This window comes from Melanostigma gelatinosum, assembly GCF_949748355.1.
Source record: "Melanostigma gelatinosum genome assembly, chromosome: 23".
Classification (NCBI taxonomy): Eukaryota; Metazoa; Chordata; class Actinopteri; order Perciformes; family Zoarcidae; genus Melanostigma; species Melanostigma gelatinosum.
Genome location: NC_136656.1, coordinates 189400 through 205000, shown reverse-complemented (window position 1 = coordinate 205000; position 15601 = coordinate 189400). Strand labels below are relative to the sequence as shown.

The 15601-nt window shown below is 40.5% G+C and overlaps 3 protein-coding genes across 3 annotated transcripts in view; all 3 read right to left on the bottom strand.

Annotated features, from left to right (window-relative positions):
• The window catches only part of tfr2 (transferrin receptor 2), a gene marked incomplete at both ends in the record, with an annotated part of 13994 nt that extends 13383 nt beyond the window's left edge, over positions 1–611 (bottom strand). Inside the window, one exon of the mRNA XM_079295791.1 lies at positions 582–611. Within this exon, the coding sequence (XP_079151917.1) occupies positions 582–611 (30 nt within the window). The remainder of the gene's footprint in view (positions 1–581) is intronic.
• A 2072-nt stretch (positions 612–2683) lies between these two features.
• On the bottom strand, positions 2684–7255 carry LOC306796940 (H-2 class II histocompatibility antigen, E-S beta chain-like). Its single transcript, XM_079296033.1, has 6 exons — positions 7191–7255; positions 6576–6848; positions 5107–5320; positions 4953–5020; positions 3483–3596; positions 2684–3295 (listed from the first exon to the last, which is right to left on the bottom strand). The coding sequence occupies exons 1-6, from the start codon at positions 7243–7245 to the stop codon at positions 3270–3272; spliced, it is 750 nt and encodes a 249-aa protein (XP_079152159.1). The 5' UTR covers positions 7246–7255; the 3' UTR covers positions 2684–3269.
• Positions 7256–8438: 1183 nt separating this feature from the next.
• Positions 8439–11534, bottom strand: LOC306796305 (H-2 class II histocompatibility antigen, A-U alpha chain-like). Its single transcript, XM_079295165.1, has 4 exons — positions 11306–11534; positions 10936–11181; positions 9944–10228; positions 8439–9164 (listed from the first exon to the last, which is right to left on the bottom strand). The coding sequence occupies exons 1-4, from the start codon at positions 11376–11378 to the stop codon at positions 9043–9045; spliced, it is 726 nt and encodes a 241-aa protein (XP_079151291.1). The 5' UTR covers positions 11379–11534; the 3' UTR covers positions 8439–9042.
• Positions 11535–15601: the final 4067 nt, after the last annotated feature.

The following is a 15601-nucleotide window of genomic DNA, read 5'->3' as shown; positions in this document are numbered from 1 at the left end:
TATATTGTTATTATATATATATATATATATATTATTATTATATATATTATTATTATTACATATACATTATTATATATATATTATTATTATATATATTATTATTATTACATATACATTATTATATATATATTATTATTATATATATTATTATATATATATATATATTATTATTATATATATTATTATTATATATATTGTTATTATATATATATATATATTATTATTATATATATATATATATTATTATTATATATAGTATGGGGCATTATGGGGCAATAATATATTATTATTATTATATATATTATCATTATTATATATTATTATTATAATATATATTATCATTATTATATATATTATAATTATATATATTGTTATTATATATATATATATTATTATATATATTATGGGGCATTATGGGGCAATAATATATTATTATTATATATATTATCATTATTATATATTATTATTATTATATATATTATCATTATTATATATATTATTATATGTATTATCATAATTATATATATTATTATTATTGACGGGTTATTGGTAGCTTAGGGTACATTGGGCCTGAGGCTCACCTGAGTCAGACGACACCTGATGGCGTCCATGTTGACCTGCAGACAGTAACAAACTGATCAGATCAATAACCAGAGCTCACTGATTGGTTCCTCACAGGGGTCAGAGGTCAGCGTGTTGTTTGATCTGCTTAACTTTATTAACAGCTCAGTAAACAGACACGCTGTCTGCTCTGACTTCTACTTCTTGAGCTTCTCATGATAACGTGTCCTGATGTTGATCAGCTGGAACAGAAACGTTCAACCTTTAAAGTGTTTATAACAGACATGGTCTCCATCTACTAACCTCTTTATTCTTCTTCTCTCTTCATCTACTAACCTCTTTATTCTTCTTCTCTCTCCGTCCGTCTGTCAGCTTCTCCTCAATGTGTGTGTATGTGTGTGTGTGAGAGAACTTTGGACAGTCCAATCAGAAGCACCTGCTTGTGTCACCTGACCTGCTGTCACAGAGACGGAGCTGATACGAACAGTCACACACACACTGAACACCAATCAGCTCTCAGTCCGTCAAGTCATCCACACGGTTTACTTTGTCTGCTGGTGTGTGTACATGTGTGTTCAGGCTCCTTCCCAGAGTTATATTTTATTAGCCTCTTCGTTATCGGGCTCCTTCCCTTCTGCCTCTTCGTTATCGGCTCTTCGTTATCGGGCTCTTCGTTATCGGGCTCTTCGTTATCGGGCTCTTCGTTATCGGGCTCCTTCCCTTCTGCCTCTTCGTTATCGGGCTCTTCGTTATCGGGCTCTTCGTTATCGGGCTCTTCGTTATCTATCAGTGCAACAGGGATGTTGAGGCTTTAGCATTACCGCAGCAGTTTGGACAAAGGGTGATGGATCTTGGGCACACAGTACCATGGGCAGGTCATATGGCCTTTCAAAATACTTTGCGTAGGATTGCCAGTCCTTTTGTGTGGCCAGGTATGTACAGTCAGGTTCTGTAGTTCTTGTGAGACGTGTCAGCTGACTTCAGAGTAAGGGTGCACGGGCCCAGCTACGGCCATTGCCGATTATTGAGACACCTTTTGAAAGAATAGGCATGGATGTAGTGGGACCATTAGAGAGGATTCTTCTGGTAACCGGTACATCTTGGTAATCTGTGATTATGCAACTCGCTATCCTGAAGTTTTTCCCCTAAAGTCTGTAAAAGCCAGACATGTTGCTAATTGCCTTTTACAGCTGTTCTCCAGGGTAGGCATACCTAGAGGTCCTGACAGACTGTGGGACTCATTTATGTCTAGGTTGCTAAAACAGGTCTATCAGCTGTTGGGAGTAAAAAGAAGACGTATTTATAACATCATGTATTTATAACACCACGTATTTATACACCATGTATTTATTACATTATGTATTTATAACATGTATTTATAACATGTATTTATAACATTATGTATTTATAACATCATGTATTTATAACATTATGTATTTATAACATGTATTTATAATATTATGTATTTATAACATCATGTATTTATAACGTTATGTATTTATAACATGTATTTATAATATTATGTATTTATAACATCATGTATTTATAGCGTCATGTATTTATAACGTTATATATTTATAACATGTATTTATATCATCATGTATTTATAACATCATGTATTTATAACATGTATTTATAACATTATGTATTTATAACATGTATTTATAACATTATGTATTTATAACATGTATTTATAACATTATGTATTTATAACATGTATTTATAACATGTATTTATAACATTATGTATTTATAATATCATGTATTTATAACATCATGTATTTATGACGTGTATTTATAACGTGTATTTATAACGTGTATTTATAACGTGTATTTATATCGTCGTGTATTTATAACATGTATTTATAACGTCGTGTATTTATAACGTTGTGTATTTATAACGTGTATTTATAACATGTATTTAAACGTCGTGTATTTATAACGTGTATTTATAACGTGTATTTATAACATGTATTTAAACGTCGTGTATTTATAACGTGTATTTATAACGTGTATTTATAACATGTATTTATAACATGTATATATAACATGTATATATCATATATGACGAGATGAGACACTTCCTCTGTATTTACATTTGATCAATAAATCCACTGAGTCAGTTTGTCAGTTTTCTGAAGTTTATTGTTAGAAAACGTTTCACTTCAGTAAAAATATATAAATCGAACAATCACACAACCTACGAGCCCCAAATCATTCAAATAACTCGATTATATCTGATTTCAAAGCAGTTATTGAGTCCTTCTGTGGATATAAGTGGCTGCGAAATATTATATATATAATATTTATATATATGTGTATGTGTATATATATATATATATATATGTATATTTATATACGTGTCTATATATGTATATTTATATGTATATTTGTAATATTTCACAGAGTAGAGCATCAAATCACATGTAGACGAAGCAGAGTCCACATACAGCTGTGATACACCAGAGTCCAGACTAAACCTGATCCAGCACTGTCCAGTCCTGCATCAGGTGTAGACCAGCTGAGTATCAGAGTCCAGATCAAGAGAGAATCAGGTGTTGATCCAGTCCAGCAGGGGGCAGCACTCACAGTGTGCTCGGCTGAAAACACAAGCGGGTTGAAGCAGCTGCTGCTTTTCCTTCCATCTGACAAACAGCAGGACCAGGACCAGGACCAGGACCAGAACCAAGTCCAGGACCAGGACCAGGCTCAGTTACTGGGAACCAGAATCCGTCCTGGTTCAAAGAAAGAACAGAAGGGGACGGGGTCAACCTCAAATCCAGATACCTCATCATTCAAACTGGACTGAACTGGTCTGAAGCAACACAATGAACTGGTTCCAGACTCTGATGGACCTGGTCTGCCACTCTTAGTCTGGACTAAAGTAAACCATCACTGAACTAAAGTGAGCCCTGTTCTGACCTCGGGCCTTCCTCTTGTAGTAGATGAATCCAGCCAGAGATAAGGTCAGACCCAGGATCAGTCCAGAGGCTCCGATGGCGATCTTGTTTCTCTCAGACTCGGGCATGGACGGGTCTGAGGACAGACAGAGAGACGGGTTAGCAGAGAGACAGGTTAGCAGGGAGACGGGTTAGCAGAGAGACTGGTTAGCAGAGAGACGGGTTAGCAGAGAGACGGGTTAGCAGAGAGACGGGTTAGCAGAGAGACGGGTTAACAGAGAGACGGGTTAGCAGGAAGACGGGTTAGCAGAGAGACGGGTTAGCAGAGAGACGGGTTAGCAGGAAGACGGGTTAGCAGAGAGACGGGTTAGCAGAGAGACGGGTTAGCAGAGAGACGGGTTAGCAGAGAGACGGGTTAGCAGAGAGACGGGTTAGCAGAGACGGGTTAGCAGAGAGACGGGTTAACAGAGAGACGGGTTAGCAGGGAGACGGGTTAGCAGAGAGACGGGTTAACAGAGAGACGGGTTAGCAGGGAGACGGGTTAGCAGAGAGACGGGTTAGCAGAGAGACGGGTTAGCAGAGAGACGGGTTAGCAGAGAGACGGGTTAGCAGAGAGACGGGTTAGCAGAGACGGGTTAGCAGAGACGGGTTAACAGAGAGACGGGTTAGCAGGGAGACGGGTTAGCAGAGAGACGGGTTAACAGAGAGACGGGTTAGCAGGGAGACGGGTTAGCAGAGAGACGGGTTAGCAGAGAGACGGGTTAGCAGAGAGACGGGTTAGCAGAGACGGGTTAGCAGAGAGACGGGTTAGCAGAGAGACGGGTTAGCAGAGAGACGGGTTAGCAGAGACGGGTTAGCAGAGAGACGGGTTAACAGAGACGGGTTAGCAGAGAGACGGGTTAGCAGAGAGACGGGTTAGCAGAGACGGGTTAGCAGAGAGACGGGTTAGCAGAGAGACGGGTTAACAGAGACGGGTTAGCAGAGAGACAGGTTAGCAGAGACGGGTTAGCAGAGAGACGGGTTAGCAGAGAGACGGGTTAGCAGAGAGACGGGTTAGCAGAGAGACGGGTTAACAGAGAGACGGGTTAGCAGAGAGACGGGTTAGCAGAGAGACGGGTTAGCAGAGAGACGGGTTAGCAGAGAGACGGGTTAGCAGAGAGACGGGTTAACAGAGACGGGTTAGCAGAGAGACGGGTTAGCAGAGAGACGGGTTAGCAGAGAGACGGGTTAGCAGAGACGGGTTAGCAGAGAGACAGGTTAACAGAGACGGGTTAGCAGAGAGACGGGTTAGCAGAGACGGGTTAGCAGAGAGACGGGTTAGCAGAGAGACGGGTTAGCAGAGAGACGGGTTAGCAGAGACGGGTTAGCAGAGAGACGGGTTAGCAGAGAGACGGGTTAACAGAGACGGGTTAGCAGAGAGACGGGTTAGCAGGGAGACGGGTTAAGAGGCAGGTAGACAGGTGAGCAGGTGAGCAGACAGACAGGTGTTTACCCCAGTCTTTAACCAGAGGTTCACTCAGGCTGATGTGCTCCACCTTGCAGGAGATCTTCTCTCCAGACCTGCTGACACATAAACCAGCACTTCAGGGTTTCTGACACACTGGACCTGGACCTGGACCTGGATCTGGACCTGGAGGTGGACTCACCTGGGCGTGTACTCCAGGTGAGAGTGGGTCTGGTAGTACCAATCACCGTCTGCCAGCTCATCGGTAGAAGTGACCCCGGCGGTCTCCGGCTGTCCGTCTCTGGTCCAGCTCACCTTGATGGTCGGGGGGTAGAAGTCGTAGACGCTGCAGACCAGCATGGACGAGTGTTTACCACCAGGGGGCGTCAGAGAGCGCAGTCTGACGTATGGCTCAACTGAAACACATTGTGATGATGATGTGAGTATTGATGCTGTGAATCATATCAGCCAGAATCACAAATACATGTATTAGTACTCAGAGTACTTAAGAGAGTAGCAGTAGTATCAGTAGTACCACCTGCAGTACAAGTACCAGTCGTTGTGTTTCACAGAGAAACAAGTCTGACATCAGTTTGAGGAAACTCATGAAACTACGATCAGACTCTGGAGCAGGAGGATCCCAGAGTCCAACAGGGTCTAAAGGTTCTAAAGGGTTCTAAAGGGTTCTCAGAGGTTATTAAATGTTCTAAAAGGTTCTCTGTGGTTCTAAAAGGTTCTCTGTAGTTATTATAGGTTCTCTGTGGTTCTAAAAGGTTCTCTGTAGTTATTACAGGTTCTCTGTGGTTCTAAAAGGTTCTCTGTAGTTATTACAGGTTCTCTGTGGTTCTAAAAGGTTCTCTGTAGTTATTACAGGTTCTCTGTGGTTCTAAATGGTTCTCTGTAGGTATTACAGGTTCTCTGTGGTTCTAAAAGGTCTCTGTAGGTATTACAGGTTCTCTGTGGTTCTAAAAGGTTCTCTGTAGGTATTACAGGTTCTCTGTGGTTCTAAAAGGTCTCTGTAGTTATTACAGGTTCTCTGTGGTTCTAAATGGAGACTTTTAAGAACTTGTATTCTGCTCTGCAGCCTCGTGGTGAATCAGTCTGATTAGAAATGCAAGCGGCACGAGAGGAATGAACTTCTTCATGTCAATAAAGAATCCTTGACTTTAAACTGTTTCCTCTGTTATGTTTTATATAATAGATAAGAATATAATTATATTCTTATCTATGTATGATGTATGTTGTTTTAATAAATAATTTATTAATATTCTTGTTTTGACAAACACACGTTTTTACATCAAAGTGAAACAACGACGTTTATATAAATATCTTCATCAGTTTCAGAACATGTTGACGTGGTTCTGAGAGATTAAATCAGTTTCATGAGGTGATGAAGAGTGTGAAACATTAAAATACATCATTAAAGTATTAATATTAGTATCAGCTGTAGCAGAGCTTCACCACCAGGTGGTGACAGAGACTTTAGTCTGAAGTTATAAATGATTTCACCTTCAAACAACTTCATATATACTTCATAAAATATTCTGTGTGAAAATAAAGTAATTCCTAATAATGATGATAATAATACAAATAATATATAATAATAACAAAAATAATAATAATGATTTTAATCGTAATAATAATAATGATGTCACACAAAGTTAAACTCACCTGACTTAGTCAGAGCGTTGTCGTACCAGAGCTTAATGTTGTGTAGACAGTACGTCTCCTTCTGAGCCCTCTCACGAGCCAGTAGTGAAGTGTCCTTGTTCCAGTTCTCAGCGACCTTCACTCCTCGCTCAGTGAATCCAACATACCTCCCCACATTGCTGCTGAACCTCGTGTATTCTATCTTGTTGTAATAATAAGAACTGATGTACTCGATGTCCTTCAGATCAGTGGAGTTAAAGACACAACGGGCCGTTGCAAACTCCATGAATCCACCTGAAGAAGAAACAACCTCACTGAGAAATACACTAGTATTGATTATTGATGATTGATCAGAGTATTGATCAGAGTATTGATGATTGATCAGAGTATTGATCAGAGTATTGATCATTGATCAGAGTATTGATCAGAGTATTGATCAGAGTATTGATCAGAGTATTGATCAGAGTATTGATCAGAGTATTAATCAGAGTATTGATCATTGATCAGAGTATTGATCAGAGTATTGATCAGAGTATTGATCAGAGTATTGCTCATTGATCAGAGTATTGATCAGAGTATTGATCAGAGTATTGATCAGAGTATTGATCAGAGTATTGATCAGAGTATTGCTCCTACCTGCTGCGTGGAGGCCGATGAAGAGGAGGGACGCGCTGAGGAAGGATGAAGCCATGTTCTTCTGTTCACCAACAAACTCTGACAAAGTGTCACTGAGAGCTGCTGCTAAGAGCAGAGCACGAGTCACATGACCTGTTTCATCAGCATCATCACCTGTTACCAGGCAGACAAGTCAGACCAAAGTCTGCTGCTGGACCTCAAACTCACTCAGTCAGAGACACGTTGAGAGAAATATTATTAGTATGAATAGTGTTATAAATATTAATATAAGTATATTATCCACATTAGAATCACCAGTATTACTATAAACATTATGAATATTATTATAAATATATTATAAATATGATAAATATTCATATACATATTATTTGTTATAATTATAAATATAAATACAATTAATATAAATATTATTATTATTATTATTATCATTATCATTATTATTGTTATGTGTCTTACAGTTAAATATTATGTTTATATATTTCTAAACCTGTCTTCATGTCGATGTGTCGTCGTTTATTATCAATTCATCAGATAATCTGTGAGAATATACTCGTCATTTATCATAAATCATTTACATTTATGATTAAATATTCATCATATATATTATTTATTGTTCACAGAAACAAAACAAACGGAGTGAAATGAAGCAAAAGACAGAAAAGTAATAATTCAGATTATTTAATATTTACAGACGAAAACCTTCATCTTCAATAAAACAATAATTAACATCCAGCTGTTTGTGAAACTTTATGAATTAATTATTATCATTGTTATTGTTTGAATACAAACTCAGTTATAATGTAATCGAATGCGCTGCATTTACATTATTATCCTCATAATAATAATAATAATAATAATCAGCACTGGACCTCTGATGCAACAATTAATACGATAATTATCTCACATCACATAAACTTATATGAATTTATTTTCTTCCCTCGCTGTAAATAACAAAGAAAGAACATTTAGGTCAAAACTTTTATTTTAGAACTACAGATTAAGAACTGAAGCTCTGAAGTCTTGACTCATAAAAACACAAACTACAGTTTAATGTACCTTTATTAAGACTTTATTAGTCATAACTAATGGCTTATTATTATCATTATTATTATAACTAATGGCTTATTATTATCATTATTATTATTACTAATGGCTTATTATTATTATCATTATTATTAATTGGTCGTGATTATGAATTGTGTCGTTAACGTGAAGAGTCTTGACTTACAGATCAAATGAGAGTTAAAGTGATACAGAAGCACGTTTATTGACAACAAAAGAAACAACAGAAGAAGAAGACGGGAATCAGCAGAAGGGGGCGGAGCCACAAAATGTACTCAAGGAAAAGTAGTTACTTTGTAAAAAGACACAAAAGTAGAAGTACTCATCAAAATAACTACTTCAGTAGAAAAGTATTAAGTTAGCAAGTTACATCACAAATATATATATATATGTATGTATACATGATATAAATGTATATATGTATATATATTTACATTTACAAATGATAGACACGGTTATATCTCTGAACATGTTACCTTTATTTCAAAATAAGAGCACGCTGATAATTAAGATTCGTACAATAATAAGAAATAACATTAATAAACTGATCAGATGATGAAGACGATTAGACGATGAAGACGATTAGATGATGAAGACGATTAGATGATGAAGATGAGACGATTAGATGATGAAGACGATTAGATGATGAAGACGATTAGATGATGAAGACGATTAGACGATGAAGACGATTAGATGATGAAGACGATTAGATGATGAAGACGATTAGATGATGAAGACGATTAGATGATGAAGACGATTAGATGATGAAGACGATTAGATCATTAAACGATCAGCTGCACTCGTTTCCTTTGATGAGGAAGAAGGTTCCAGCAGCGACACCGAGCAGACCGACCGTCAGACCGACTCCACAGAAGACCGCCGGACCAATGCTGGGCTGAGGCAGCTGCACATCTGGAGACAGAAAACAGAGACATTAAGGTTCATCTGCACATCTGGAGACAGAACACATAGACATTAAGGTTCATCTGCACATCTGGAGACAGAAAACAGACATTAAGCTTCAGCTGCACATCTGGAGACAGAAAACAGACATTAAGCTTCACCTGCACATCTGGAGACAGAAAACAGACATTAAGCTTCACCTGCACATCTGGAGACAGAAAACAGACATTAAGCTTCACCTGCACATCTGGAGACAGAAAACAGACATTAAGCGTCATCTCCACATCTGGAGACAGAACACAGAGACATTAAGCTTCATCTCCACATCTGGAGACAGAAAACAGACATTAAGCTTCACCTCCACATCTGGAGACAGAACACAGAGACATTAAGCTTCACCTCCACATCTGGAGACAGAACACAGAGACATTAAGCTTCATCTCCACATCTGGAGACAGAACACAGAGACATTAAGCTTCATCTCCACATCTGGAGACAGAAAACAGACATTAAGCTTCACCTCCACATCTGGAGACAGAACACAGAGACATTAAGCTTCACCTCCACATCTGGAGACAGAACACAGAGACATTAAGCTTCATCTGCACATCTGGAGACAGAAAACAGACATTAAGCTTCACCTCCACATCTGGAGACAGAACACAGAGACATTAAGCTTCACCTCCACATCTGGAGACAGAACACACAGAGACATTAAGCTTCATCTGCACATCTGGAGACAGAACTGAGCTGTTTGTTTGTTGTGCAGATGTTCACAAGGTTCTCACCATAGAACTTGGTCTGTGGCTGGTCCAGGGCCAGATGTTTCACCGTACAGCCGTAGATGTCTCCCAGCTGTGGGGTGAACTCCAGAGTGGAGAACTGGTTGAAGGTTCCGTCCTTGTTGACGAAGGGAACGTTGCTGCTGCTTCCGTCAGTGACGTTCTCCTGGTTCTTGGTCCAGGAGATCTCCACAGGAGCAGGAAAGAAACCAGTCACATGACAGACGAGGGAGTTCTTCTGTCCTGGTTCCACGTCGTCTCTGGTGTAGATCATGTGACTGGAAGGAGGATCTGAACAGAACACACTCTTCTGAAAACGTTCTCAAGAGATGAATTGTTACTTTGATTATTCTCAGGTTCTAAATGTTCTAATGTTTCATGTTTCATGTTCTCATGTTTGTTTGTTGTTCAGACTGTTAGTAAACAAACTGATGAGAACAGAGTATTAAGAACCTTGTTGAAGTTGTTCTGTCAGACTTTCGTTGTTCTTTAGAGGAACTCTGGCTGTTTGTCCTTCAATCAACAATAAATATCTGAAATATACGTTTGGTTTAAAGTGTGAACACAAAATAAAACAAACATCAGATAAATGAACAAACACATGAAAGTAAACAATGATTTCATGATGCTGATGTTTTACATGAAGTATATTTTATTTACAACAGTCAGATGTTAACAGTTCAAACAGCTGAAGACACATTAAAAACATGAATATGTATAATAATAAATATGTTTATATATGTGTATATATACATAAATATATTTGTGTATGTATATATACATATATATACACATACACATATATATACATATACACACATATATATATATATACACACATATATATATATATATACACATATATACACACATATATATATATACACACATATACATATATATATATATATATATATATATATATGTATATATATATATATATATGTATATATATATATATACATATATATATATATATATGTAGTGTTTGTCTTTACCTTTCTCCAGTGGGAACTCCTTTAAGGCTTTACGATCATTTTTCAGGTTCTGTTTGCAGATCTCTAGATTAGCCACAGCTGCTTCATAACCTGTTGGGTAGGTAATGTGATCTACAAAACTGGGCTGAGCATCGACTCCTTTCTTGTGTTTGAAGTCTGCGTACCAAAGCTCTTCACCATCCAGACCGACCATGAACTCTCCACCAGAGTCTGAACAGCCAAGAAGACAAATGTCCTCATGAAGAACTGAAGAGAAAACAAAGTTCAGCTGAAGACTGTTTGTTTGTTGTTCAGTCTGTTAGTAAACAAAGTATGTTTGTAAACAAAGTGTTTGTTTATTTCAACCATCAGAGTGAAACATGAAACTCACCGTCAGCTGAGACCCAGAAGACACCAGAGAGGACGAGGACCACCATCATCTTCATCATCTTCATCACCTTCATCAGCTCCCTGTAGACCTGAACCCGACTGAGACTCTGAACCGTCTGAGACTCTGAACCGTCTGAGACTCTGAACTGGTCTGAGACTCTGAACTGGTCTGAGACTCTGAACCCGTCTGAGACTCTGAACCGTCTGAGACTCTGAACTGGTCTGAGACTCTGAACTGGTCTGAGGAGGACTGACAGAAACTCCAGCAGCAGCTGAGCTCTTTCACACAACAGCCAATGAGAGAGCAGAGATGGTGTGATGTCATCAGTGTCCAGGTAGAGAAGGCTGCTGCTCTCATGAACTTTAACAGACACGACGCCTCAATCAGTCATCAGCACTGTGTTCATACAGGCTTTTCAGAATAAGACGTATTGCTAAATGTCAGACTTTTTTCTAATGTTGAGTTTTTCATTTCATAGATTTAAAATATATTTATCATTTACAAAGTGAAACATATTGGATGTTGATTTAAAGATATGAACCTGCTGCTTCACAGCTTCTTGTTTCAAGAGTTTCACAATAAAAGACTGATTTTTAAAACGATGAGCTCGTCTCTCCTCTCAGCTTCTTTTACATCTGAATCACAGCTGAAGAGTCGTGAAGTTCTTTCATTCATTAAATACTCGTTTTATATTTATATTTATTTTTATATACGTCCACATGTTCACTAATCATTGAACTCATCGATGAGGTCATGTGATCAGAGGTATAACATTAAAAATGTATCTTTTGTTTTCTACAAAGTAATTTAAATAAAACGCCTCACAAGGTAAAAATATTAGTTTTTAGAATCCTCGTGTTTAACTGAAGTAACTTTAATATTCATATTTAAATTCATTCACGAACTTATTAAACGGTGTTTAATCTGCTGCATTCTTTCAGGAAACAAAAGGATGAAATGAAGATCAAAGTGTTTTTATGAACCTGATGATGAAACAGAAGCTCTGAAACATGACACTCTTCTTCTTCTTCTTCTTCTTCTTCTTCAAAGTGAAAACATGTCGTTTGATGAAGTGAGACAGTTTGAGTTCCCTGGTTCTGTGGAACCAGTGGAACCAGTGGAACCACACGATGCCTTCAGGCGTCTCCGTACAGCCAGGAGTTCCCCTCTGAGGCTCAGCTGGAACGCTCACTTAGCATGAGGAGTCTGGGGTTTCCTGCAGCACCTGAACGCAGCAGCGTCTGTGGAAAGTCACATTCTGTACTTTCACTTCCACGTCAGCAGCCAATCAGAGAGAGAGCTGCTGGTGAGTCATCAGTTACCAGGTGAAGCAGCTCCGACTCAAAGCGAGACCAAGAAGTGAGAAGACTTGAGTCCAGACCAGAGTTAGACCTCCGTCCATCAGACTCGTATCCAGTGCCTTTAACACGTGTTCACCCGCTGGAAGTTTCCCCTTTATACATGAAATCATGTTCAGTATAATTTTGCTTTTTTGTCAAGAATTTGCAAAAAAAGCTTCTTTCATGTCAAAGTGAAAACTGATTTATACAAACTAATGTCAATTAATTAAAATATATAGTGTAAAATAAGTGTTGAATAAGTATTCAGCCCTTTAAAGTGACTGAGTAACTCAACAGAAGTGCAGCTGCTTGATGCAGCAGTGTCACACGCAGTGAGATGGAGATGACCTGAGTGCAGTTGATGTGTGTCAGTGATTGCAGGATAAACACACGCGTGTGTCTCTGGTTCATCAGTATTCATGCTGCAATCACAACATGAAGACAGAATAACATTCCAAGCAACTCAGAGAAAAGATCATTGAGAAGCACGAGTCAGGAGATGCTTCACACATATCTCCAACTCACTGAACCTCCCACAGAGTCCAGTCCATCATGAAGACATGGAAGGAGGATGGACTGTTTAAATCCTCACACACTGAGTGACCGGGCAAGAAGAGGACTGATGAGGGAGAACACCAAGACACCGAGGACCACTCTGAAGGAGTTCAACGCTTCAGTGGCTCAGATGGGAGAGACTGTACAGACAGCAGCTGTTGCCGGGTTCTTCACCAGTTCTTCACCAGTCGGAGCTGTGTGGGAGAGTGGCAAAGAGAAAGCCACTGTAGAAAGAATCCACCCAAAGGCATGTGGGAGACTCCACGGTCAACTGGAAGAAGGTTCTTTGGTCTGATGAGACAAACATTGAGCTTTCTGTCCATCAGACCAGACGCTATGTTTGAACACCAAACACTGCACATCAGCACAAACGCACCACGTGCAGCGTGGTGGTGGCAGCAGCTCTGGATGCTCCTCAGCAGCAGCTCTGGAAGGCTTGTAGAGGTAGAGGAACATGAATGCAGGAAGATATCCACAAATCCTGCAGGATGATCTGACTCAGTCTGCAAGAACTACGACTTGGGAGAAGATTTATTCTCCAGCAAGACAACGAGCCCAAGCAAACAGCAGAAGCTCCACAGAACGGTCCAAAGACCACGAGGGGAATGTTCTGGAGTGGAAGTCAAAGCCCAGAACTCAATCCAATCCAGAAGAGCTGTTCAGCAGCCACACACACACACACACACACACACACACACACACACACACACACATAAACACACACACACACACACACAAACACACACGCACGCACGCACGCACGCACGCAGAATACTTATGCAATCTTTACTTCACCTGATATACTTTGAATTAATTACCATTATTTTATAAAAAATCAGTTTTCACTTTGATATTAAAGTTTTTTTTGCAAATTCTTGTCAAAAAAGCCAAATTATATTGAGCATGATTTCATGTATAAAAGCAACAAAAGGATGAAACATCCAAAGAGCTGAATACTTAAAGACTCAGTGAGACGTTCTCTTCCTCCGAGACGTTCTCTTCCTCCGAGACGTTCTCTTCCTCCGAGACGTTCTCTTCCTCCGTGACGTTCTCTTCCTGAGACGTTCTCCTCCTCCGAGACGTTCTCCTCCTCCGAGACGTTCTCCTCCTCCGAGACGTTCTCCTCCTCCGAGACGTTCTCCTCCCCTGAGACGTTCTCTTCCCCTGAGACGTTCTCCTCCCCTGAGACGTTCTCTGTCCCCGTGACGTTCTCCTCCTCCGTGACGTTCTCTGTCCCCGTGACGTTCTCCTCCCCCGAGACGTTCTCCTCCCCCGTGACGTTCTCCTCCTCCGTGACGTTCTCTTCCTCCGTGACGTTCTCTTCCTCCGAGACGTTCTCCTCCTCCGAGACGTTCTCCTCCTGTGACGTTCTCCTCCTCTGAGACGTTCTCCTCCTCCTGTGACGTTCTCCTCCTCCTGTGACGTTCTCCTCCTTTGTGACGTTCTCCTCCTCTGTGACGTTCTCCTCCTCCTGTGACGTTCTCCTCCTCCTGTGACGTTCTCCTCCTCTGTGACGTTCTCCTCCTCTGTGACGTTCTCTTCCCCTGAGACGTTCTCTTCCCCTGTGACGTTCTCCTCCCCTGAGACGTTCTCTTCCTCTGTGACGTTCTCCTCCTCTGAGACGTTCTCTTCCTCTGAGACGTTCTCTTCCTCTGAGACGTTCTCCTCCTCTGAGACGTTCTCCTCCTCTGAGACGTTCTCCTCCTCTGAGACGTTCTCCTCCTCTGAGACGTTCTCCTCCTCCGAGACGTTCTCTGTCCCCCGAGACGTTCTCTGTCCCCCGAGACGTTCTCTGTCCCCCGAGACGTTCTCTGTCCCCCGAGACGTTCTCTGTCCCCCGAGACGTTCTCTGTCCCCCGAGACGTTCTCTGTCCCCCGAGACGTTCTCCTCCCCCGAGACGTTCTCCTCCCCCGAGACGTTCTCCTCCCCCGTGACGTTCTCCTCCTCCCGTGACGTTCTCCTCCTCCCGTGACGTTCTCCTCCTCCCGTGACGTTCTCTTCCTTTGTGACGTTCTCTTCCTTTGTGACGTTCTCTTCCTTTGTGACGTTCTCTTCCTTTGTGACGTTCTCTTCCTTTGAGACGTTCTCTTCCTCTGAGACGTTCTCTTCCTCTGAGACGTTCTCCTCCTCCCGTGACGTTCTCTTCCTTTGTGACGTTCTCTTCCTTTGTGACGTTCTCTTCCTTTGTGACGTTCTCTTCCTTTGTGACGTTCTCTTCCTTTGTGACGTTCTCTTCCTTTGTGACGTTCTCCTCCTCCTGTGACGTTCTCCTCCTCTGTGACGTTCTCCTCCTCTGTGACGTTCTCCTCCCCTGAGACGTTCTCTTCCTCCGTGACGTTCTCTTCCTCTGTGACGTTCTCTTCCTCTGTGACGTTCTCCTCCCCTGTGACGTTCTCCTCC